This window comes from Palaemon carinicauda, chromosome 16, assembly GCF_036898095.1.
Source record: "Palaemon carinicauda isolate YSFRI2023 chromosome 16, ASM3689809v2, whole genome shotgun sequence".
Classification (NCBI taxonomy): Eukaryota; Metazoa; Arthropoda; class Malacostraca; order Decapoda; family Palaemonidae; genus Palaemon; species Palaemon carinicauda.
The window spans coordinates 119,228,011-119,255,228 of NC_090740.1; the positions used below are offsets into that span (position 1 = coordinate 119,228,011).

Below are 27,218 nucleotides of genomic sequence, written 5' to 3' on the forward strand. Positions count from 1 at the left end.
AGCCGACATCAAAAGATTCCAAAGGAGGATTTTTTCTCTGTTCCTTCTTGCCTGATGAGAAACTCAGCAGTATAACTGATGAATAATTAGTATCACTAAATACATAAGTATTTTGACACTAATTAAAGGGTATTTATGGGCCTTGTATATTATGTTCATTTGAACGACACAATTACTATTACAGTGCTGTTACAAGCCAAGCTACAACCCTAGTTGGAAAAGCAGGTTGATATAAGCCCAAGGGCTCCAACAAGGAAAAATATCCCAGTGAGGAAAGGAAGCAAGAGAATAGCCTAAATAGATTACAAGAGAAATAATGAACAATTAAAATAAAATATTTTAATAACAGTAACATCATTAAATTAGATCTTTCATATACAATTTATAAAAACTTAAAATGAAATAAGAGGAACAGAAATAAGGTAGAATAGTGTACCTTCAAGCAAGGGAACTCAAACCCAAGATAGTGGAAAACCATGGTACAAAGTCTATGGCACTACCCAAGACTAGAGAACAATAGTTTGATTTTGGGGTGTCAGAAGCGGAATAACCACATGCAGGGATCTGGTAACAAACAGTGTTGCCAGATCCCTGCCTGTGGTTTTCCCGCTTCTGACATCATCAATCCTCATTCTCACTACCTATTGTGGTCTGGTATCACGATTTGTCCATCGAGCATGCTCGATCGTGTGGACAGGGCTTAAGAGGAAAGTAGCCTCGGAACAATTACAGTGCAATAGTTAACCCCTTGAGCAAAGAATTGTTTGGTAATCTCAGTATTATCAGGTGTATGAGGACATAGGAGAATGTTGAAAGAATAGGCCAGGCTATTTGATGGGTGTGTAAGCAAAGGGAAAATGAACCGTAATCAGAGAGAGGGATCCAATGTAGTACTGTCTGGCCAGTCAAAGGACCCAAAAACACTCTGGTGATAGTATCTCAATGGGTGGCTGGTGTCCTGTCCAACTAACTGCCTACACAGTTGTCAATATATTGTGCCTCCATGATACTTTAATATCTTCTCCCTATACAGAAGTTTTGTTTTATTATATGTATACTTGTACTGTATTTTGTATTTTCATGTACAGTACGCATAATTTTCCAGTTAGTACAAGGAATGTAGTACTTGTGCCTTTGTTTGCACATTAGTGGTTATCCTGATTGTCTCTTCTATCAATTGGTATCTTTCTAGAGCTTCTGTTTTCAAGACTTGGCCCATGAACTTGAGAATCCACAGTTCTATTCTGATTATTGAAAGGGCATATCTTATTGATACGGTACCATGATAGCTCTTTGCTGCTATGGGTCCTCCTTTCTGCTTACTGTGCAGAATTGGTTATAGAGTCAGTTTCTCCTAGGCTTTGCCTTTCGTACTACAATAAGGGAAACAGTCTCTCAGTATACTGTGTAGAATATCTTAGGACAGTCATTAGTGGTTCTTTTCATATTTTAGACTTTTTTGGAGGTCCAGATACAGTATTCCAGATAAGGTGACCTTATTCCAATATTTTATCAAGTTAGATGTTCTTTTTCAGATACCAGAATTGTTCACTCTTAGCACTCGGTTATTGTCCTAAAAGAATCTGGGCCAGTGGTAATACTGCCTATTCTTGTTCAGAGAAGGAATTGCCAAAGTTAGTTCTACTCGGTGGTTAGGATTGTCTGTCTACTGGGGTTGATAAAGTGTATTTACTAGAATATATATATAGTAGCATCCTATTCAAGTAGATTTTCTACTTACAGTACGTCTTTTTGAAGGTGCCTGTCCAACAAATTCGTCTTTTAAAATGTCCATATGTTCTTTGACAATTTCTTTATGGGTCTTTGGTCTCAGCTAGGCATATTTTATCACTTTTCATGTAGTTGAATGGCTAATGTGTCCATCAGTTGGTCCTCACCTCGAATTATTGTTGAACCACTGGGTTAGTAACTGATTCATTTTACATATCAAAGCATTGCATTGTCAGGACAGTATGAGGTATTAACCAGTCCTGTATATATCACTGCAAATGCTTGCACAGCACCCGTATGTACTTTTGGAGACTGGTATCGGCGTGTAATTCTTGTCAATCCGATCTTTTGACAAAACGTACCATATTTTATTTCAATTTACTCCTTTCTGGGCTCCGACCTGTGCCGCCCAGTGAAATACTCCTAGAGCACTATTTCTAAGGAATATAACTGCTATATATTACCAGAGAAAAAAAGCATAGGAATGCCAGGTTGAACCCAGCTCGCTCACCTATATAAGGTGTCGGTATAAAATACTGGGGCGTGATAATTCACAACCAGAGGTCTCGCACCATTTAGACATCTCCTCTTCAAAATCCCCGCCACAGCGAGGTGCCGATCAACACTACTACCACTAACCCAACCCACGCTAGTGACGTCACTCCTTTATAGCACTTGTTGTTATTAAGTCCAACATGCATATAACATGCTCTACATACAGCATGCTCTGCATACAGCATACTCTGCATACAACATGCTCTGCATACCTTACCGCATGCTTCTCAGTCACACATCTTTGGTTGTTGCCAACTCACTAGACTGTCAAGCAGTTTCATAACGTTGCCTTCTAGTCTGCTGCTTTTGCACCAGTGAAACCCTCACTGAGAGAACTTAGCTTTTCTAGGATATGGTCCCTGTAGATGAGAAAGTTCTTTTCTCCCTCCTTCTGATATTCCCTTGAGGACTCTGTCATTTGGAGGGAGCCTTTAGCTGCGTAGCCTCCTATGGACTTTTATTTAAGCATATCATGCTTCCAGGGAAGGTAATGGTTCCACTTCAGTCGCTAATCCCGTCTGTTACCACACCTGCTCCCATAGACCTTGAGCTGTGTTGCAAGACATGCAGTCCAAGCTTAGTCCTTGTTAGAGGATTTTTTGTTTACGGAGTCAATGTGTCACGGGGAAGACGTTCAACAACCAGCAGAAGTGACTTGTTGTGACGCAGTGCGGCAACCTCAGCAACCCGATAAGGAGTTGTCTGTACGACCCAGACAGTCTAGACAGATTCGGGTTGTCACTGTACTTCCTCGCTTGCCCATGGTTGACAGTTCACAGACTGTGCAGCAGTACCATGATCTTGTGTCCGGCTCCGTCAGACGACTGGCTTTTAAGAGCTCCCACAAGTCGTCGCTGTCTGGAGATTTTCAAATGGACTATGGATCTGACCAAGGAACTGGGCCTCCTGGTCAATTTTGAGGAGTCTCAGCTCGTCCCATCCCAGACCATTGTCTCCTTGGGTATGGATCTTCAGAGTCGAGCTTTTCGGGCTTTTCCGTCGGCCCCAAGGATCTTCCAAGCCATAGAATGCATCCAGAGCATGCTGAGAAGGAACCGATGCTCAGTCAGGTAGTGGATGAGTCTAACAGGGACACTTTCATCGCTGGCCCTGTTCATCGTGTTAGGGAGACTCCACCTCCCCCCCCCTTCAGTATCATCTAGCTGCTCACTGGATAAAGGACATGACGCTAGAGACGGTCTCAGTTCCTGTTTCCGAAGAGAGGAGGTCTTCTCTCGCGTGGTGTAAGAACAGCTTTCTTCTCAAGGAAGTCTACCTTTGGCTGTTCAGAAACACGACCGCCGTCTCCTCTCGGACGCATCAGACACGGGCTGGGGTGCGACTTTGGACGGACAAGAATGCTCGGGAACATGGAATCAGGAGCAAAGGACACTTCACATCAATTGCAAGGAGTTGTTGGCGGTTATTCTGGCCTTGATAAACTTTAAGTCCCTCCAGCTTAACAAAGTGGTGGAGGTGGACTCTGACAACACCACAGCCCTGGCTTACATCTTCAAGCAGGGAGGGACTCTTTCGTGGAAGTTGTTCTAGATCGCAAGGGACCTACTCATCTGGTCTAAAGATCGAAAGCTAACTGGTAACGAGGTTCATTCAGGGCGGTATGAATGTCATGGCAGATCACCTCAGCCGGAAGGGTCAGGTCATCCCCACATAGTGGACCCTTCTCAAGAATGTTTGCAGCAGACTTTGGGCCCTGTGGGGTCAGCCAACCATAGATCTGTTCGCTACCTCGATAACCTAGAGACTCCTGTTGTATTGTTCTCCGATTCCAGACCCAGCAGCAGTTCACGTGGATGCTTTTCTGCTGGATTGGTTCCATCTCGACCTGTATGCATTCCCGCCGTTCAAGATTGTCAACAGGGTACTTCAGAAGTTCTCCTCTCACAAAGGGACACGGCTGACGTTGGTTGGCTCCGCTCTGGCCCGCGAGAGAATGGTTCTTAGAGGTACTGCAATGGCTGGTCGACATTCCCAGGACTCTTCCTCTAGGAGTGAACCTTCTAAGTCTACCTCACGTAAAGAAGGTACACCCAATCCTCCACGCTCTTCGTCTGACTGCCTTCAGACTTTCGAAAGACTCTCAAGAGCTAGGGGCTTTTCGAAGGAGGCAGCCAAAGCGATTGCCAAAGCAAGGAGAACATCCACTCTCAGAATCTATCAGTCTCAAGGGGAAGTCTTCCGTAGCTGGTACAAGACCAATGCAGTTTCCTCAACCAGTACCACTGTAACCCAGATTGCTGACTTCCTGTTATATCTAAGGAAAGTAAGATCCCTTTCAGCTCCTACGATCAAGGGTTACAGAAGTATGTTGGCAGCGGTTTTCCGCCACAGAGGCTTGGATCTTTCCACCAACAAAGATCTACAGGACCTCCCTAGGTCTTTTGAGACCTCAAAGGAACGTCGGTTGTCCACTCCAGGCTGGAATCTAGACGTGGTCCTAAGGTTCCTTATGTCATCAAGATTTGAACCTCTCCAATCAGCCTCTTTTTAGGACCTCACATTAAAAACTCTTTTCCTCGTGTGCTTGACAACAGCTAAAAGAGTAAGTGAGATCCACGCCTTCAGCAGGATCATTGTTTTCACATCTGAAACGGCTACATGTTCCTTGCAGCTCGGTTTTTGCTAAACGAGCTTCCTTCACGTCCTTGGCCTAAGTCGTTCGAGATCCCAAGCCTGTCCAACTTGGTGGGGAATGAACTGAAGAGAGTACTTTGCCCAGTTAGAGCTCTTAGGTACTATCTAAAAAGGTCTTAACCTTTACAAGGACAATCAGAAGCCTTATAGTGTGCTATCAAGAAACCTTCTTTTCCAAGTTCTAAGAACTCAGTTTCTTACTATTCAGGCTTCTGATTAGAGAAACACATTCTCATCTGAAGGAAGAAGACCTTGCTTTGCTGAAGGTAAGGACACATGAAGTGGGAGCTGTGGCTACTTCAGTGGCCTTCAAACAGAGCCATTCTCTGCAGAGTGTTATGGATGCAACCTATTGGAGAAGCAAGTCAGTGTTCGCATCATTCTATCTCAAAGATGTCCAGTCTCTTTACGAGTACTGCTACACCCTGGGACCATTCGTAGCAACGAATGCAGTAGTAGGCGAGGGCTCAGCCACTACATTCCCATAATCCCATAACCTTTTAACCTTTCTCTTGAATACTTTTTATGGGTTGTACGGTCGGCTAAGAAGCCTTCCACATCCTTGTTGATTTGGCGGGTGGTCAATTCTTTCTTGAGAAGCGCCGAGGTTAAAGGTTGTGATGAGGTCCTTTAGTATGGGTTGCAGCCCTGTATACTTTAGCACCTTTGAGTTGATTCAGCCTTCCAAGAGGAACGCTGCGCTCAGTAAGGAAGACGATCTTATTAAAGGCAGAGTAACGGTTCAAGTCGACTTCCTTACCAGGTACTTATTATTTCATTGTTATTGTGGATAACTGATTATATGAAATACGGGATACTTAGCTATCCTTTAGTCTTGTACACTGGTTTTTCACCCATCCCCCTGGGTGTGAATCAGCTACATGATTATCGGGTAAGTTTAATATTGAAAAATGTTATTTTCATTAGTAAAATAAATTTTTGAATATACTTACCCGATAATCATGATTTAATTGACCCACCCTTCCTCCCCATAGAGAACCAGTGGACCGAGGAAAAAGTGAGGTGGCGTCAACAACAAGTACTGTAGTACCTGGCCACAGGTGGCGCTTGTGAGTACACCCCCTTCTAGTATAGTGATAGCTGGCGTATCCCTCCCGTAGAATTCTGTCGGGCAACGGAGTTGACAGCTACATGATTATCGGGTAAGTATATTCAAAAATTTATTTTACTAATGAAAATAACATATTTATGGAAAACACTCTATTGGTGTACAGTATTTTATAGATATAGGTCTAACCAATATGGTTATTACAATATTAAAAATGTTTTCACCATCTTGGTTATAACGCCGCAGACGGCGAATGCAATCGGATCCATGATGCTAGCGCTTGACAGTATCTGTTATCAGGAAAAGTACAAAACCTCACTGTAAAAGGTCTGTTGACTCTTAATCTGTAGGACTGCTTCTTTTTATATGGCTGCATATTTTATGAAGAATTGCACATTTCACTTCCCCTCCCCCCCCCTAGTTATTTTTTTTTTACATTGCACATAGTATTTAACATTCCCACTTATAAATTTGATGGAATTTACAATGCTTAAATATTAGTGGTACAGCATATTAAAAAAGTTTAACAATCTTCTATCCCTTTGAAGTTTTTCCCAATAGTACTCACCTTTGATCTAAAATTTCACCCAATGTTATTTTTTTATGCTCCACGTCCCTGATATACTGCATACGCCACTGTTAATGTTTACCTGTCGGAAAGCGAATTTGATGTATGGGGGTTTTCAAACAAGACGAAAGGAAGCTGAATGAAATATATAAATTTGTTTTTAAGCTGTCACTTTTCTTGCAGTTATGCATGTTTCAGCACTGAGTCAACTGGTAGCTTCAGATCACAACTTAGTGTCCTTAGGTTAAGTCATTGCTTGCACCATTTAATGAAGATTTATGTCCATGCAGTATAAGGTTTTATAATGTTATTTTTTTTTATTTCTCATCATTAGTAGTCTTTATTCAGTTGAGCATTATTAAGTGCTTTATCCAGGGAAGTTATAAAACATAATTTTTTCTTTTATTTTCTAGGTTGATCTGCATGTAGTGATCATTTTTATTTTGTTTTGTAAGAGCATGACAGTATATCAGTGCACCTGCATGAACCCCTTCTACTGTTGAATAAGAATTTAGACTGTGAACTTTATAAATCAATTGCATAGACCCACTGTAGCCTCTTATGATTGGTTTTGTCGTTTCGTTTGGTAGAACTGCAATGGAGTGATTTTTTAGATAGTGAACAATCCAGAAAAGTTCCTGTGAAACTCCTTTAGATTTTCATTAAGTTAAAGCGTTAGAAAAGTTTATTGATTGCGGAAGCTGCAGTATCATCCAGTCACCATGCCCGAGAGCAACTACTCAACTATGCCAAACACAGATAACGGAAGCGGACTCATTCTCCGCTGGGACATAAAGAATCTGGAGATAAAGACCAGATCGGTTGAAAAGACCTTAGAACCCCTTGTCATACAGGTAATGTTTGTATATTTAAATAGTGTGATGAATTTCTCAATAAGAAAGTTCCTATTTTTCTATGAAGTACAAATTGTTGCCTTACAATTTTTATGTGTTTTAGACCATTGCAAGATTTAAACTTCACTTTATTCGTCATCATTATCTTATGGGTGCATCTTCTCAGTGTGCCGATTTATAAATTCTTTATTTGGTTTCAATATCTAAATGTTTTGACCAGTACTACGTGTGATATATGGCCATTTCAAGTTGTCTTCATCTTTAAACTTGTAGTATCATACAGGATGTTATTTCATTGTCTGTATCATCTGTATTTTTATTACCAGAGGTATGTCTCCTAGCATTATGCGTATCAATTCCTTGCTTTTCATCATCCTCTTTACCGGTTTAGTGGTGTCAGTTTACTTTACGTACCGTGTTGCAGCCATTACTGAAGGGTCTTTGCAGCATACTGCTGTCCTATAGTTACAACCTCTTTCTAGTTTTCCACTTTACTTTATTCTTGTATTTTATCTTGCTTTCCAACCTCTAATAACTTCAGAAGTTCAAACTTGCAGAGCATATTTTTATGTTGAACAAGCTGACATTAGTCTTTCCTCATAATTTATATATGACATCTATTTTAACATTGTTATTGATCTTAAGATAATTTATGTTTCTTATTCATTACTTTTTATATGTATTTTGTTTCCTTATATCCTTTCCTCACTGGGCTATTTTTCCCTGTTGAAGCCCTTGTGCTTACAGCATCCTGGTTTTCCAACTAAGGTTGTAGCTTAGCTAGTAATAAAAATCATCATCATCATCTCCTATGCCTATTGGCGCAAAGGGCCTTGGTTAGATTTCGCTAGTTGTCTCTATCTTGAGCTTTTAATTCAATACTTCTCCATTCATCATCTACTTTGCGCTTCATAGTCCTCAGCCTTGTGGAGCCCAGCTGAATGTTTGGTGAACTAATCTCTCTTGGGGAGTGCGAAGAGCATGCTCAAACCATCTCCATCTACCCCTCATCATGATCTCATCCACCTATGGCACTTGAGTAATCTCTCCTTTAGTTTCATGACTAATCCTGTCCTGCCGTTTAACTCACAATATCCTTCTGAGGGCTTTGTTCTCAAATCTACCAAATCTATTGGAGATTGTTTCATTGCCATACCATGACGCATGTCCATAGAATAACACTGATCTCACTAAACTGATATGTAGTTTTTTATTTGCAATTTCAGGCAATTTGATTTCCAAATTTTACTTAACCCAGCCATTGTTTAATTTGCTTTTTTCAATCTCACTAAACTCTAATTCTAAAGACCCTGAATTGGAGATCATAGTTCCTAAATACTCCAATGATTCTTCCTCATTAATCCTTTCTGCTTACAATGATATTTCATCTTCCATTGCATACTCTATTCTCATCATTTCTTTCTTTTATTTAGCCTATCTTTAGCCCAACCTCATGTGATTTTTAATGCATTCTGGTAAGCAAGGGTTGTAGCTTAGCAAGTAATAACAATAATGATAATTTGACAGAAGTCTCACTTCAAGGTTTAAAGGTAGGAGGTACTTACCTCTGGTTAAAAAACAAAATACAGTATGATCTTCCATTGCAAATACAGTAAAAGATAGATTTTTGTAAGCAGTGGTTTGTATCTATGAAATAAGAATGAAAACTTCAGTAAAACTGTGGTTTGTGTGAAAAAAAAACTTGTTTACTGTATATGTTTTGATATGTATGCAGAACAGGGTATTATTGTTTTTTCCTAATTTAGGTAATTTTAGTGTTCTGTAGGAATTTGTAACTAAAGAATACTTCGTTTTCAGGGTTCTGGCAAATTTACTGTATCAATGAAATATTTATCTTTCCTTGATAGAAGTTATGCAAATGGAATATTTTTAGAATTTAGTACTGTATAGCCTCGTTACATTATGAGCCTTTGACTAATACTAGTATTGAGCAGTATTTACTGTAATAATTTACAGTTATATCTAATAATATAAAAAGAACAAGTTAGAATACAGATTGAATTATATATCTAATAATGAAAAATTATAGAATGTAAAAGGTAATTCTATGGTCTTGAATAGTTCGTGCAATGGAAAATTATGTATCCTTTGGTTGGCCTGCTGTTTGCAGATGTGATCACATCTAAGTCTCCAACCAGAGGCTGATAATTGTGTATATATGGTACATCTAACCAAAAACTGGGTGAACCAATTGTTCTTGGATACCAACCTATTTTACTTCTCGTATGTACCTTGCGGTGCAGCTGATGTTTCATCCAGTTTGAGACATATCCCATTTGGCAGATTTTGCCTTCATTTTGTTTTAGTTCTAATATTTTATCTATCTACCATGGAACTTCCCCCAATTTTTGGAGTTATCCAACATAAAAAATTATTTTTTGTCTGATGAGTGACTCAGCTGAGTTTGGTTGGTACTGCTAGGGTGCTGCATCCCACCCTCCCCTGTCTTCCACCACAAATGAAGCTTCATATGCTGACTACCCTTCAGCCGCTACCTTAGCGGCCACCAATGTGACCCGAGGTAGCAGCAGTCAGTACTGCGTCACAATCACTTGCTATTAATTTCTATTTGAAGTGTGCTCTTTTGCCTCTCTCACATCTATCCTCCTGTCACCTAGGGCTTTCTTCACTCCATTCATCTACCCAAACCTTGGCCTTCCTCTTGCACTTCTCCCATCAACACTTGCATTCATCACCTTCTTTAGTAGATGGCCATTTTCCATCCGCTCTATTTGGCCAAACATATTCATATCCACTCTATTGTTTATATTTGGATTTATTCATAATCTCTTATCTTCAGTATATAATATTTTCTAATGTTTTCCTTTGAACTGTGTCAGCTACTTTCTTATTTCCATGTGTATCTTAAGATCCAGTATTACTGAGTATTCTTAACTTTTTACCATGGTTTTATATTGACTTTCCCATTGGTTCCCTAATATTTGCCTAATCAGCCTTTATATTTTGGTCCAAACCTTGACTTCTGCACCCTTTGATGTTAGGAACATTTTGTATTGTGGTTTTACTAAAGTTTGAAGTTGTTACTATTTTCTTTTGTATTTTTTGAAACTGTGGCCAAGAAATGATAGGTCGTAGTAGATTTATTGGTGATAGGCTATACTGTGCAGTAATTCAAATTCAGTTAGACCCTCTCTTACACTTTACATGAAGTTGCTGTTTACTCCTTGTATAGTATTTTGGCAAATTTATTTAGTTTTTGTTGTTAGTATCAATACCTCTTAGGGATGATTTTTAGTTGAGGAAACCAGCATGATTCAAGGTCAACGCAATGACTCCTAGAGAAGATATTATTTAGCCAATACCCTTTTTGTTTCCTTTATCCTTTTGACTTGTTTGTGGTCAAACAGATGAGTTTTACCTTAAGGTTGCCCCATCTGCTAGGTCAAGGCTTTGGTGTGACCTCATAAATCTACTGTACAGTACTACGATTATTTCTTGGAATCATATCCAAATACATACGTCTGTTGTTTCCTTTTATCCATTAATGGAATTTAATTGCTCCGACATTTGTCATAGCTGCCTGGATCATAAGTATCTTCGTTTTGAGGGAAAAATATCTGTGCTTCCTTAATATCTTTATTTCTTCTACATAGTTGTTTATCCACAGCAAAATAGTTTTTCTAGTATTATCCCTTGTAAACTGATCATAATAGTTTTTAACGAAGTTATCTTTAGAAAGAAGTATATACAGTAGTTACTTTTATTTGATTAGAGTATCCTTTTGAAGTAACTGACTAAAGCTTTGATAGAAAGACTCAACCTTCAACAGTATAGTCAATTTCTTGTAGCGATGCAGATTTGCACCGTCTCGCAGCGGTGCCCTTTTAGCTCGGAAAAGTTTCCTGATCGCTGATTGGTTGGACGAGATAATTCTAACCAATCAGCGATTAGGAAAATTTTCCGAGCTAAAAGGGCACCGCTGCGAGTCGGTGCAAATCTGCCTCGATAAAAGAAATGGACTGTAGTTGAGAATCACTCGCATCACTTAGGTGTCCATAAGATGTTGACCGAGATGATATTCAAGGTGGGTTTGTTTGTTGTACCATTACATCTTTGGCATTTTCTCTTGGGATTCTTAGTATTCAAATGGAGATCTTAATGATTCGCTGCCTTTTTAAAAGCTGCTTGATAACAACAATTAATACCCTTTATATTTTTTAAAAAACTTGGTCCCACATATTGTGTTGATAAATGTATTATAATGTTAGTAAGTTTCTGGTTATCAGATAGTCATTGAATATCATCCAATAATATCCGTCGAAGTGGGAGATTGTTTAGTCGAACTTTGTAATGGTAATAGTGAAGGGAAATATAGTAGTGGTTCGCTTTTTCATCTCTTGATCTGTTGGTAATAGTGCATTAGACCATTATTTGAAAAATACTATGTACTGTACAGGTTATTATTCCAGTATGATTAATTTTATATTAAACTCCATTTCATTCTGTGTTTATAGTTCGAACCTATTAAACCTAAATGAAGATGTTGCATTTAAAATTCATTTTATTTTGTATAGTTAAGCAATGGCTACAACCCTACATTTCTAAGGTTTGTTGAAATAACCATTTGTTATTGCTTAGGAAAATGAATATTTATTGTATGAAGGCATTTGAATGGAAATCTGTGCATTAAATCCATTATCTGAATGGTATTTAACTTCTATTTTCATTTCCAGTCATGATAGATTGATGAATCATGCCATAAATATAACGAGTTGAAAAAAAATCGCCGTCATTTCTGCAGCATTGTCAGTAGTGTTTGGTCAGTTAATAACTGAATACCAAACGTAATTGGTAAAGTACTATCTAAAAGGTGTTAGCTTTTTGCTGATGTGGGTGTGCATTGCAAGTAAAGAGTGTGTTGAATCTTGTCATTGTTATTTTATATGTTAAATAGGCTTTAATTTTTATGTAATTTATACGGTGGGTTATTGTACTGCAGATTATATTTATAAATACAATATTGATAGGAGAATTAATAATAAACTGCCAATATTGGATTATTTATTGGGTAGGACTTGGAATCCAAATTCCATGTCGCTTTTTTAGAGTTGATTTTATCGTCATTACGAGTATCCTTAATCTGGACATTTTATGTTGCAAATTTAATTTAGGGGAGTTTTAAGTATGTTGTACTTTTTTGTCAGTTGCTTTTACAATGATTTAATTTTGTATTTTTGCTATGCTTATGTGGATACTGTATTATGCTGAACATGCTTTTTATTTAACCAAATACAGGTACATTGCATATATCTGCTAAACTGGTATTTAAGGTTAAGATATGTGTTCATATGAAGAAAGAACTTTTGTTTTACAAATATCTTTTGGGAGTTAAACCCAAATTGTTCATATTATTAATAACAATCGGCTGAGGATAACTTCCTCTTATTTTTTGCTATTTGATCTCATCACATTTGCGGCCTTCCATTTACAACACTAGCAGATTATCTTTGATTATTTTGTTTATTTTTAATTTATTATTTATCTGCAGGAATGTTGATAAGTGATATAAATTTCTGTTTATTATATTATGTTTGTTGTAAGTAGTTAATTTTTATGTTCATAAGTTAATCTTATATGTGGGGTATGTTATTTTTGTGTTCAGTAGTCTGAACAAGTTTATTTTTTGATTGATGCTTTTGTAAATTTGAGTTGACTCTCCCAACACTAAATGCTGTAGTAGTTTGTATTAATCATTTCTGTCCAATGGACCCTTGTAATTTAGACTAGTTTTTAATTTTTCTTCCAGTTGTGGTTTTCCACCATCTGCCATAAGTTTTATGTCTGTAGTGAACTGCTGGTCTACCTTTAATTGCCATTTCTCTATAGTTATTGCGTACAATTATGTTTGTATAGAAAACAATTACTTGGTTAAATTATCAACTTAAGTACTTTGTTACCTCCATTTCCTTTGGTGGAATAGAGCATTTCACCTCATGTGAGTCTGATCCAGAAGCTGAGATATAGTTAAAAATTACACATCTACTCAATCCTCCTGGCTAGTACAGTGGTAACGTGTTTGCCTAGCATTTCACATGGCAAGAGATCGATCCCCGCCCAGGACCGTGAGTTTAAACTGTTTACTGGGGAGGCCACTGCTGTGGTAGGGCACCACAGTGGGGGGTTGGGCTTGCCCGGCTGACGTTCTGGTGAGCATCTATTTTGATGGAACCGGAACTGAAACCAGTCACCTTTAACCTTTTTAAGTGGCTAAGAAAGAACTGGGATTTCTCAGCCAACAGAGCTGTAGCTTATAGCCAAAAGACTTTAGGGGTACAGTACTTCTAGATTCTAATAAGTGATTGGTAATTTGCCAGTTCTTCAAGACCTTTATCAAGCTCTTCCACACTTGCTAAAGCATCTTTATTTAAAGCCATGTTTTGATAGTCCTGTTCTCTTTAAAGTATTGACAAGATTTTGTCTCTGGTAGATTAGAGAATTAATAAGTAAACATATCTCTTTTGAGTGTGAATTCAAACCAAATTCAGTATAGAAAAGTGTGATTTGATTGTACTATCCACTTTAGATTAAAAAGAGAAAAATAGTTATTTTTCAACATTTGTGAGGTTTTAATGAGCACTATTCTGAGAAACACTAAAGAAGGTATCTCTGTAATTGTTTTTTATCAAGAAGTTCTAAAGCATCTCTAAAAGTACTGACCTGTCATACAAACTTTATGACGGAAATCTGAAACACTTGGTATGAGTCAGTATCACAAGCAAGAAGGCACTTGCAAAAGCTAGTTTAAACTAGGTTAGAGACGATTGCTTTTAGCATGAGCACTCGGAAGTTCTGCCTCTGCAGTATACTATTAAGAAAAATTGATTATATGTACTGTTAAATTTATAGAAATTTAGCAGCTATCAAAAGGACTATAGGTACGACAGCCACATGTACGTAATGGAATATAGTTAGTAAATACAGGTAGTTCAACAAATGCAAAAAAAAAATAAAAAATAAAAAACTAGCAAACATATAAAAATAATAGCTTGTAAGGGATCAGCTGTGTTTGCATAAATACAAACAAAAAATCGTGGAAGTCAAAACCTTTATAAATATTGAGGTGAAGCTAAAGAATCTTTATTTCTCAGCACTGCAAAGGTGAAAAAGTCAGTTTAACTTCTGGAACACAGGAATGAGACATTAGGATTTTAATTTCTGTGCTCATTGTCGAATAATTTCAGTCAAGAAGAGTTGCCTTTTCCTTTGTACAGTACAGTAATAAGGTTTTTGGTTTAAGTAAAGGAATACAGATATTGGGGCAGTCCACGTTTCATATTCATGATTTGTAACGAGTTGTTTCTTTCATAGTGAAATTTTATTTTTTTTCTAGCAGATGCCTAAATTCTGGTCCACAGCTCTTAGTTGTGCATTGGAAATTGAAGCTAATCTATTCTTCATCCAAAGTCAATAAGCTTCTTGGTTCTCCAAATGACTGCTTTATACAATTGTCATTAAACCAGGCTTTGCCCTCGATATGACAGTTCAACACCTGAGAAGGAATATTGTGTGCCTATCCATTAAGTTAAATATTTAAAAGAAGAGGATTGATGAACAAAAGTGTCAGTTTCAGTAACAATAATGAAAATCTAAAGTGTCTAGTATTGTATATTTTTATGGCTGTTAAAGTTTTTTTTAGGTCACATTATTGATATGCCTTGTAATATGTTTTTTCAATTAATTCAGGTCACTACTCTTGTTAATACCAAAGGACCTTCCAAAAAGAAAAAAGGGAGGAGTAAAAGGGCTCATGTCTTGGTTGCAGCAGTTGAAGCGGCTACGGCCAATTTCATTGAACGAGGAGAGGAAATCGCTTATGAAAATCCTGATATTCGAGGAGAAATGCTCGGCGCAGTGGAAGAAGTCAGAAAGACAGGTAAAGTTTTAGTTTTGAAATTTTTCATTTGTATTGTGAATTTATTATTTCTTTAAATTTAGCTTTTTTCCACTCATAGGAAATCATTTTGATAACAACAACAGTTACACATTTCGGCTATCTTTTTGTTCTAGCTTGTGCTCAAGTATTTTCGTATTCTCACTTATGCAAAGTAGGGTTTTATTTTTACTTGAGTAACTGAATGAGAGGAAAAAAGCATTTGACAGCTGATTCTACCCGAACTAAGTACAATGAATTAAGATCTACTTGTTTTTTTTAGCATTAGGAGAGAGTTTAGCGCATGTTTTGTCTTGTCTTTGTTTGGTTAGCGAGGACAGATAATTACAGAAGTAACATACAGCCGCCATTAATTAGGCTGGCTCCCTTTATTTGTCTCCTTCCGTCCCTTTCGAGTAGTCGAAAATATTAAGCTTTTAGGAGGTTTGTATTAATCTTAATCTACTTCGGTTGTTGGTATCAATGTTTACTTTTAAATAATTTTTTTCTAGCTGTGGTTGGAATAGCTTAACCTTGGTGCAGCATATCATATGTTACTCCATTTAGTCTGTTCCTTCACAACTGCTTTTATAAGTACATCTTCGCTTATATGGTTTTAAATTAAATTTCCTTTTATTCTTTATAAAGAACAACATTCGCGTCAATGACCTTTAATGTCAGGAGGGCAGAAAACTCAAAATCAATCAATCAGTCTCCCCTCCCAAGGTTTTCTCACTAATTATAATAGGATTTTTGTGAATGACGTCATAGTTTAACACCGTTTCGGTGGAGAGTGAGAGGAAAGGGTAGGAAGTCTATAGATTGGTATATTTTGAATGATCCTACAGTGATTGCGTATAAATGGGGATACAGATCCATGTAATGTAAACAAGCATAGTTTTCCTTTGGGCGGGGTCTATATTCATTATTATTTTATGATAGTATATACATATACAGTATATCTAGACTTATGTACATTTTGATTTGGGTCTCTGGCATATTGAATCGCGACCAGAAACTTACTGGCGATTCGACCTGAGCTAGCATGCTGCCTGACCCCGGGGTTGCCTCAGGGCACGTACCACACTGCCAGAGGTTGACCCCGTAGAAAACGGGAAGAGGGGGGTAAACTATACAAAAAAGCTGGTCGGTTAGGTAGAGTTAACCAGTAACTCCTAAGAAGGTAGTTCTAGGTAAGTATGTTAGGAAAAATACAAATTACTTACAAATTTTTGATATTCCATAAATTCATAAGCCCATGGTAATTTTTATCATATTGGGCTGGATGTGGCTTATACATATGCAATAGACCCTTTACACTTTAACATGATTATTTTTTTTTTAGGATTTCAGATATACTTTATACAGTATATTTGTATAGTATGTGTGTATACATATATAAATAAATGTATAGATTCCAGTGTATATCTTCTTTTAGGGTTATTGGTGATGTAGTGAATATTCTTTATATTCATTAAAAAACTCTTCATTATCATGTATGATTTATTATGGGAACATTTATGATTTTATATACATATGTAGAGTCTCAGGTATTTTCTGCCAGGTATAAAAAGTTCCGTATATATTCATGAAATTACAGACCCGCGGATATGTAGCAAAGTGTTGAGATTCCATTTTAAGAATTTTACCGAGGATATTTAGACGTTCCCTCACTTGTGGGGCACATGTAAAGATTCTTCCTCAGTCTGTGACTCTCTAAGAAATTCTTTGATTTTCTGGCAAAGGCAGTTTTCAATAGCACAGATTCTCGTGGGTAGCTTACCACAGACTTCTTGATAGTTCTGAGGCTAGGATGACTTCTTCTTCTTTGTCAGCATCTTTTCCCACTTCTATGTGGGGTTGATGTTTCTGGCCAGCTTTCTCCATCTAGCATTAATTTTATTCTGATAATCTTCACTGTCCATATTCGTTTCGGCAAATTTTTCATGGCCGGATGCCTTACCTGCCGCCAACCCTCCCCATTTACCCGGGGCTTGGGACTGGCACCAAGTTGAGGCTGGCTTCCTCCCCCCCCCCCTCAGTGGCTGGATTGGGGCTAGGATGACTGGAAGGTCAAAAAACACATTTTCTGATCAAAGTAGTGAAGACGAGTGTCCAGTCTCGGTGGCATCTGTTGCCGAGTATGGATTCCTGCCTCCCCAGAGAAGTTGATATAAGTAAGGGAGTTTGCTCAGAATTATTTTGATGACTTCATGGACTTGATGCTATAGTTTAATGTTGATGAAAATTGCCTAAATGCAGTACTGTAAAGCATTGAAAATGGCTCATTTATTACTTATGATAAATATGTTCTTGATTCACATTGTTTTTCCCCCATTTATTCTATTTTATTTGTTTTGAGAATTGTATAACATTTGTTCAGGCTTTATTGTAACAGACATAAAGTAGTTCTGCATCCTTTTTATTTCCAAGGAGATACCATGTCACGAGCAGCTCGGGAGTTTGCCGAGGATCCTTGCAGCAGCGTCAAACGTGGTAACATGGTGCGTGCAGCTAGAAACTTACTGTCCGCCGTCACTCGATTATTGATATTAGCGGATATGGTGGATGTCCATCGCTTGTTGAAAAGCTTACAAGTGGTAAGGTTTATTTTGTAGTCTTAGAATGTCAGGTTTCCTTGAGGACAGATACCTGTACACTTGCACTTTATATATAGAACTGTGCCACACATTTGGTGTTAATGGTATAGGTGTTGTAGATAAGTCTTGAATAGATTACATTAATGGAGCATCAATTTAGTCAGAGATTTCTGATAGAAAATTTTTAAAAGTTTTGAAGGTACAGTATACAAATGCTTTCAATTTTGGAAATAGTATTGAATTAAATGATTTATGGTTGCAGCTAACTTTTATGTTGTAGACATGATTTTTTTATCCTTTTTGTCTGTATTGCAAAAAATTAGATTGTATAAAATCAGGTGTACATCATGTTTGAAATAATTTTTGAATTGCAATGAATATTTCAGCATAATGACTTTTTATATTTTGTTTATGAAAAATCTATTTGAATATTGTTACTGCTCTTGAAATATGTTATTTTAATTGTTCATTACTGTACTTCTCTTGTAGTTTATTTATTTCCTAATTTCCTTTCCTCACTGGGCTATTTTCCCTATTGGAGCCCTTTGGCTTATAGCATCCTGCTTTTCTAACTAGGGTTATAGCTTAGCTAGTAATGATAATAAATGCTAATAATAAAAAACTTTACAGGTTGAGGATGACCTAGAAAAGGTGAAAAATGCTTCCAGTCAGTCAGAACTTCTTGATAATTTCCGTCTGTTTGGTAAGAACACCAGCGACTTGATCAATCAAGCAGCTAAGCGTCAGAATGAATTGAAAGACCCTCGACTGAGGGACGACCTGGCATCTGCACGTGCAGTGCTCAAGAAAAATTCTATGATGCTGTTAACAGCCTCAAAGGTAAGAGAGATGAGAATGAATGAATTGCAAAGAACAGTCACATTAAACTGTATTCATAAGCAACATAATAATAATATATGTATGATATGTTAGTTTTTGATGAGCAAATGACAGCTGAAGGTTTTGTTTTACATGTCTAGTTAGGCCTTGTGTATGACGAAGTGAGTAACATTTGTTTATGCTCTACGGTTTATTGTACAATTTGTTGGTTATGGATGCAGCTTATATCTGGTTCTTAATAGCTTTTAGCTTTAATGCTTTAGTTGTTTTATACATTTTTATATTAAGTCAACCCTCATCTCTTTGGGCTAGATTTCATGGTTTCTGCAAATCTTGGTTTTATAACTGTAACTCCATGTTATGCTTCTTCAAGTGTAACTCCCCCAATGTTCCTTAACAGAGCATGTGTGTTTTTTATTCTGACGTCTATATATCACAAGATCACATATAGGTCTCTATCTTGCTTATCATGCTGCTCTTGAAGTTTCATCTCTAATGGCATTTTAATCATTACCCTGTGTATTTTACAATTTCCATTTGTGATAGTTCAGATTTGGGTACGACCATTAAACAAACTGCCTGTAAAAAGTTGTCTATATGAAAATATTAACTGGTACAGTTGTGTACTATTTAGCTATCTGACATGCACAGCATGTTCTTGTTCTTGGATGCTGGTAACTTTGCTTTACTAGAGTCATTAGTGTATTGGAAGGAAGGAAAACGAGAAAATTTCTTTATTTTAATGAGTAACATCAACATTTCAGGCTTCCAGAGACAAAAGCAATGTGAACAGGATAGGGTTCACAAAATAAAAATGATTAAAATTCTGTTGATTTAAAAATTAACAACCAACAGCTAAGGAGGATTATATTTTTACTTCAAATCAATTCTTTACCTTTTCGTAATCTGACCTTACTCCTCCGTTCTCACAGCTGTTTGTAGGAAAAAGTGAATGTGAATATTGCAAAAAAAGTATGATTATATTTACATACATGTGTTATAGCCTACCATTATTTTTTTTAAACCTTTGAAGGAGAAGGGTTTAAATTATGAATTGTATCCTAATGTTTTGAATATTATAGCTTAGTTTTTTGGACAGCATTTTAGAATTGCCACACAAACTCAACGCCCTAAAATTTTATACTTTCTGCATGATGTGACCCCCTGAAATTAGGCTAACAGTAAGGCCGCAGAAAGTGATATAATCCACGATATAGGTAGTTTTATGCTCACATTGATAGAGTTCATATGAATTTCAAATGAGTTCTTACATATACTATTCTTCACTTGGCATAGCTGGGTAGAAAATTTATAAAATGGAAACAAAGACCCTATTGCTAGAGTGTCTGGCCAGACCATACTACTGTACATTGTATGTCTTTTTGGTTACGGCTCATTTTTCCTTTGCCTACACATACACTGAATAGTCTTTCAACATTCTCTTCTGCCCTCATACACTTGACAACAATAAGATTACCAAACCATTTCTCTGTGCTTTGTTTTATGATTGATATACTTTTATGGAAAAACATAAATTTGTTCATAATAAGTTTTTATTATGAAAACTTGAATTTGGTCATAACAGACTCACTATCTTATTGAGTCTGGATTCTAATTGAGCTAAGGGGATGAGCTGTTGAAGAGGCCCAGTCTTTATGAAGGCCTGATTAATTCATTACAGGGCTTGGGGACAGAGTGACTTGGAAACTTTAAGTTTCCACTGTACTGCCATAGGGTATTGTGTGTATTCAAAGACTCAGAGAAGCAAATGGTTTGAACTTTGTCTGCGAGTGTAGGTTCGGAGATCAGTTACCACTTTAGCTAAGACAAAGGTACCTAGATTTCTCAAGACCACAGTGCTTATTTTGTGAATGGAATATGCAATACCTTGTGACTATATTTTAATGAGGTATTAATGCATGGAAGTCAAGGAAGCTTTGATGTGATTCTGTAACCCCCTCCCTACTTAACCCAGCCTCATTTCCTTCTTAGAGGGCAATGTTCCATGAAAAAGGTCAGACTTTGAGTTCAAGAAGGGCTTTCAGAGGTTCTTGTACGTCATCCTTTAACAAACTGAAGCTCTAGCGTTTGAGAAATTGTTGATCTGTGGCTTAGATCATAGACACTGACTAAATCTTTTTGAAGAGTCAAGTAAATTACTTAATCTGTAAACATTGTAATGGGGCACCAAGTGAATTATTGCACCTTTAATTACTTCCATGGTGTTAGAGGATTGGGGACAAAAGTCAGCAGAAATTTATTATGATTGTAGCATTGATTTTTGATGACCTTAACTTTTGCTGTAAAGGTGCAGGACAACCATGTTGGTGTTGAACCTGTAGAATATAGAGCTGCTTTTTAAGATACTCCCAATTGGTAGGTATTTCATGGTTGAAATAGATTGAGACGTATCCTAATGTGGCCATAAATAGGGAATAAATGATATCTCGAGCAGCTGGAGGCTCTGCCCTATCAGGCTGAAAGGAGGCATAATAAAATATTACCACAATTGTAAAATATTATGTCCAATTCCAGGCCACTGGAAGTTCCACACAAGAGCTACCAGTTGATATATTAATATTTTTACCAAATTAAAATCCTATTTTCAACTAACATTAGAAGTAGACCATTGTAATGGAATAGTCTGCTAAAATGGTCAGTGACAGCCTTTGGAATTTGTAGACTTCAAAATACAGTACAGTAGTGTGTTTATTTTTACATAAAGTAGATCTTATTTCTGAAAACTTTTGAGGAGGTTTTTGCATAGTGAGTGACAGGCATCAAATTTTAGTTAGTCACAGTTGACCAGTGCTATAAGAGATGCAACTGCAGGAAACCACCCAGAGGTGGTTGCAGGTAACCTGTTTTGACTGATGAAAGAGGTTTGACCTAACAAAGACTTGCTTGACCTAGGTGGAGGAATTGGCATTTGTTGAAAGTTGCTGTTTATTGCAAATACATTCTTTACTGAATGTCTTGAAGGATAAATCAACACAGTAAAAATTTTGATTCTGTCTCTAAATATGTTCCAGTGTGTATTATCAAGTATAACTTTCTGGTATAGGTCACATAAATGATCCAATATTTATGATATTTTTTGACATTGTAGTAAGATCCTATCATTCTTTTAGATACCAAAGCAATTATGCTTTGTTTGTTCTCCCAGGCTACCCTAGTTAAATTGATTATGTAGGGCCGATCTTAGACAGAAAAATAAAGTAAAAACTGAAGTTAGAAGATTCAGCCCCCTCGGACAATTACTGGTACGTATTAGGCACCAAATGGAATGGGCTGTGAATGCATACATTTTGCAGATTCATTGATGTCAGGAAGTCCTCCTAATGGAGGCTGCTCTAGGGATTCAGTTAAAGGGGTTAGCAGTGTGACGATTAATAGCAGCAGGAAGAGGCCTTGGTTAAATGCTTAAGCAGCTAGAAGTGCAGCAATTGACAATAGAAAGAGGCCTCCTTAGAGAAACCATCTGTGCAGCAGGCCTGAGAATTATACTAGAACGACAGTTTGGAATAACGGACCAAACATATGTGCTGAGCAGCAGATTATACTGGAGAAAGAGAGACTCACAACTTAGTGGTAACATGAAAAGCAGATAGTCATACAGCATCAGGAAGAGAGCTAGGTGCAGCCACCAGTATACTGTATTACGAAAAACTGCTGCAGCAGTGTCACAGCAGACAGCAGCACAGTATAAGAAACTTAGTTGTAAAACTATACTAGCAGTAATAGGTAATGGTAGAGCAACAGGGCAGATATAATGGAGCAGCAGAACAGATAAGGCAATAGCAGTGTCAAACAGAGCAATAGAAACTGCAAGCAAAGTGATGACAACAGGAGCTGTCATTGCTACAATTATAACAGACATTTGTGAAGGAATTAATGCAATGAGTTTTATGGCAGGCAGTACAAAATAAATCATAACTACAGGCAAAGTAGTAACAGCATAGGTAAAGTCCAAATATTGGGCAACAAGTAGGGTAACAGTAGCAACACATTCAGTATTGGAGTATTTTAAGTAACAAGAACAGAATTTGTTGTTACCATGACTGGATAAGTAGCTGGAAAATGCCAACTAATAGCAACCATAAGTGCAGCGAGCAAGGTAGGGGCACTTGTTGCTTTAATTTACCCTGTAGTGTCTCGCTCTTTGTTACATGACATGGATGATAAATTGACTTATCTTGGAGAATTACTTGGGCTATATGGAAAGCATTGGAGTGTATTCCAGTTAAAGACTTGCACATCAAAGAAGACTTTTATTAACTTTTTTATCATAGTATGACAAGTGAGGAAGTCTTGTAAAATTGAACCCAAGAAACTCACAGTATTCTACCTCTTCAGGCGCTTCCCATTCACTCTAGTAACCTCTTGATGGATTCCTGGGAACTAGTCCTTGTCTCATTTTATCTTGATTCATTGCTGTATTGTGGTTATGCCAAATAGTAGTGAACAGTTGGAACTGTTGTTTTTGTTCAGTTGTAAGTTACTCTTCAATCCACTTACTTTATGGTTGCCTCTTATACGGCTTGTGCGTTGTTGAGAGACTTAATTTCTAATTCATGCTTTATGTGGTTATATACAAAATCCCCCTTTTTGATAACATAAATAAATTTAACAATCTAGTTAATGTACATAGTGTATTCTATCATCTACAAATATTCAGCATCTGTAAACAAAAAGAATTACAGGGAGTTTTCTTTCCTCCATCCACCAAGTATAGAGTCCTCCATCCCCCAAGTTTGGAGCACAGAAATCTTGGTTAGTAGTAGGCAAGTTATGAGAGTTGATATCCTTTCATGAAGCTCCTACACTTGTCAGTTCCTATCTACTACTGTTATTAAAAGTTTGTTTTGAAACTGCAAATATACTGGAGCTAAAGTAGAGATGCAATTATGTGGTGATACATTTTCTCTTAATTATAATTTTTTTTATTTTTATTTTTTATTTTTTAGGGTCTACCTACTTGAGACATTACATTTTCTGTAGTTCATTTACAACTAATGGGAAGACAATTGTATGGTGATACATTTTGACTTTCTGCCTTTGAAGAGTATTAACATCATAATCCCCAGGACTTTCAACCATCACATCTTATATTTTTCTTCCTCTTTAAACAGTGGTGTTTTTAATTATTTAGATAAGTGTGAAATTCTGAAACTTATGTAACATTATATTGCACATAGGCAAATGTATTTTAGTTAATTTGAACATCTCCCTATTATTTTAGAATACAGTATTTAAACTTGATATATTTCATCCTAACCCCATCACATAGTCTGTATGCTCCTACTCTTACTCTACGAATGTCCCGTTTCTATTCATTAGGCCTATGCAGCCTAGGCCCACAAGTAACCATTAATTATCTACTGTATATTTCATGAGTCTACAGCCTTTTTAAAAACTATGTCCAAGACTGCTTAGATTGTTTTCTCAGTTCAGGATCACCTTTAATTATGTTTGTTCAAATAATTCTGTGTTATTTATGATCTAATTCATCTTTGTTTCATTTTTTTAGGAATGGTAGTTTGTTCGCATTCTTTCATGTTTCTTGGTAGCTTTACATTTATGTTATTTGTATTTCTTTGACATGGTTTTCTTTATTGTAATATCTTTCTTGTTTTTTATGTATTTTTCTTATGTCAGTTTCGTTTCTTAAATGTAATATCTTTCTGGTTTCCTTTTGTATGTATGATTTTTTGGTGTTAAGAATGAGGTTAACTTGATTGTGCTGATGATTGGTATTCTTTTCTGTATTGTGCTGTGAACAAAGCCTAAGTTTGGATGTCCTTATTTCATTGCATTTTATTTCTGATATTCAAGTAAATTTCCTAGCTCCTTAATTTTAATTTATTGAGTTGATTTGTCACTCATTACTACTAATTTGTTTTGACTTATTTTGGGTACTCCTTCCTGGTATTAATGATTTGTTTTATTTGTAGTAGACATGTTATTTGTACTTTTGTTTATTTTATTTTTTAGCAGCGATATTTTGTCACTGTGATAATCATATGATTAGGATATTATTGAATCTTGAAAATTTTCTCATTAATTCTCAGTCTATTTTATAGCAACCAGATCAGGCAGGGTTTCCTACTATACCTGCACAATTTTTCACAGTTAGTCAAGTGAATAGTTGTTGCACTTCTTCAGGATAAGGACGTACAATATAAAGATATGTGGTTGGTGGTATTGGTTGTTCTCCAGTTATAAGCCTACTGTTTCTAACTTTTGGTCAGCAACTAAGTCCTTGTCTTACCTTAAAAGGAATGCTTATCTCAGGACTATGCTGCAGTCGAGTCAAGCACATCCCAGCCCAGCAGTTCACCTGCCTGCTTTGCCCTTAACTCTACCTGCCCAGTTATTTCCCTCCTTGCCTTCTGACCACTCTCCTGTCTAATCCCATCCATTTGATTGGCATTCTGCCTCTCCTTGCATCCAGCCATTCCTTTTTCTGAAGGTGACTTTTACCTTTCTTGCTTTAAGGAAAATTTATTTTCTTATATGCAGGACAAGTTGCAGCAGAAGTTGAAGCAAACAATGTCAACAGTGTACCAAAGTTTGGTTAGGGACAGTCTTATCCAGGGTAAACAGGTCCTTCCGTCAATGATTGTTTCATCTAAAGACCCTAAAGGCTCTGAATCTTTAATTGGTATGGTGCTAGTATAATGCTCAATTTAGCATGACAACACATCCAGGAAGAGAGAGGCAATGATGCATCCATGGACTGTCCTGGCTGTGTATGTTTCTTACCTTTCATAGCTCTGGATGATCAATAACATGTGGATAACACTTGTTGCTCCCCTTCGCTGTAAGTAAGAGTAGTTTGCAGATCTTTTATCCAGGTGGAAGGAAAATACTGGGAAACTACCAGACTTGTAGAGGTTGCTCAGGTAGCTTTATTTCCAGAAGCAAACTTGAAATATTAGAGCTTCACATTTTGAGGTATAGAGGTAGAGGATTCTCAGTTGGAATAGCTGGAGAAATAAGAGAATTCAACTAAATTAACCTGCTAGACTAAATGCAATAGATTATGTAATTGGTACAGTGAAAGATGTTGTTCCAGTAATTGCAGGTTTATTTAATTTCTCTGGAGGTAGAATGAGATGCTAGTTTCAGCTAATTATCTTAATTTGGCTGTAGAATTGGTGGAGCATCAGAAGTTCAAACTTGCCGCAAATATTTTTATGTTGAACAGGTTGACATTCTCTCATCATAGTATATATATTTTAGATCTGTTATAATGTTGTTACTGGTTTTGAAAATGTTTGGTATTTTTCATTTTTTACTTTTCATATATAGTAAATTATTTCCATGTTTCCCTTCTTCACTGGGCTATTTTTCGTGCGGAAGCCTTTGGGCTTGTAGCATCGTGCTTTTCCAACTAGACTTGGAGGTTAGCTAATAATAATAATAATAATGATGATGATGATGATGATGATGGCTGCAGCTCTGTCATCCTCAAGTTTTTAAATTTCATAGACTAGATTTTGGTTCTTCAGTGGAGAGAGGTTCATCTGCAAGTTTTTAGTGGTTTCTTAAAGATCTTATAAATTCGGAATTGGGTTCTTTCCCTAGTTCGTAAGAGTTTTAGTAATCATCCATAAGAGACTGTGTGAGAAGCTGGGATCTTTCTATGGTTATTAAGAGTTTTAGTAACCCTCCATATAAAACATTGCAAGAAACCTCAATCTTGCACCATAAACAGTTTTTCCTCTCGTTTTCATCTTTGAAAAGGGTCAGCAAAGATACACTAACCTTCAAAGAAAGTTATGCATGTTAGTGTTTGGATCTCAGTTTGATAGTTATATGTGCCTGATTTCATAGCAAAAAAAGTGATCAAGTAACCAGACTTGCTCCTGAAGACTCTTTACCTTCCTCTTCCTAGTTCCTTTCAGGGAGGATAAATAGGATCGTATAGGTCCAGGATGGCTATGCTTCATTATGTGCAGAAAACGAAAGATTCGGTTGGTAATGTCACCCGACTGTTCTGTACATAGGGAAATGCATGAAGCAGGTTATGGGAGATATGATCTTGTCTGAATAAAGCATGTCATACATACTTCAGTCTTACAGTAATGTGTCAGATGGCAAAATGAGATTAGGGATAAGTTGTACATACATACATACATATACCAAGGCACTTCCCCCAATTTTGGGGGGTAGCCAACATCAACAAATGAAACAAAACAAAAAGGGGACCTCTACTCTCTACATTCCTCCCAGCCTGACAAGGGACTCAACCGAGTTCAGCTGGTACTGCTAGAGTGCCACAGCCCACCCTCCCCTGTTATCCACCACAGATGAAGCTTCATAATGCTGAATCCCCTACTGCTGCTACCTCCGCGGTCATCTAAGGCACCGGAGGAAGCAGCAGGGCCTACCGGAACTGCGCCACAATCGCTCGCCATTCATTCCTATT

General features: G+C 37.1%; 2 protein-coding genes across 6 annotated transcripts in view; one reads left to right on the forward strand and one right to left on the reverse strand.

Moving 5' to 3' along the window:
- Nucleotides 1-27,218, reverse strand: part of LOC137655833 (catenin alpha-like) — a 486,208-nt gene that overhangs the window by 107,746 nt on the left and 351,244 nt on the right. The gene's annotated exons all lie outside the window — the stretch shown is intronic.
- Nucleotides 1-27,218, forward strand: part of LOC137655831 (catenin alpha-like) — an 80,085-nt gene that overhangs the window by 11,426 nt on the left and 41,441 nt on the right. Inside the window, exons 1-4 of one of the 3 annotated variants that reach the window (XM_068390002.1) lie at nt 6,992-7,432; nt 15,158-15,347; nt 17,778-17,944; nt 18,575-18,784. In XM_068390002.1, the coding sequence (XP_068246103.1) occupies nt 7,301-7,432; nt 15,158-15,347; nt 17,778-17,944; nt 18,575-18,784 (699 nt within the window). In that variant the 5' untranslated portion in view covers nt 6,992-7,300. Of the gene's footprint in view, nt 1-6,991; nt 7,433-15,157; nt 15,348-17,777; nt 17,945-18,574; nt 18,785-27,218 lie in introns of those variants that run through there. The other 2 variants (XM_068390003.1, XM_068390004.1) reach the window with 2 other exon arrangements.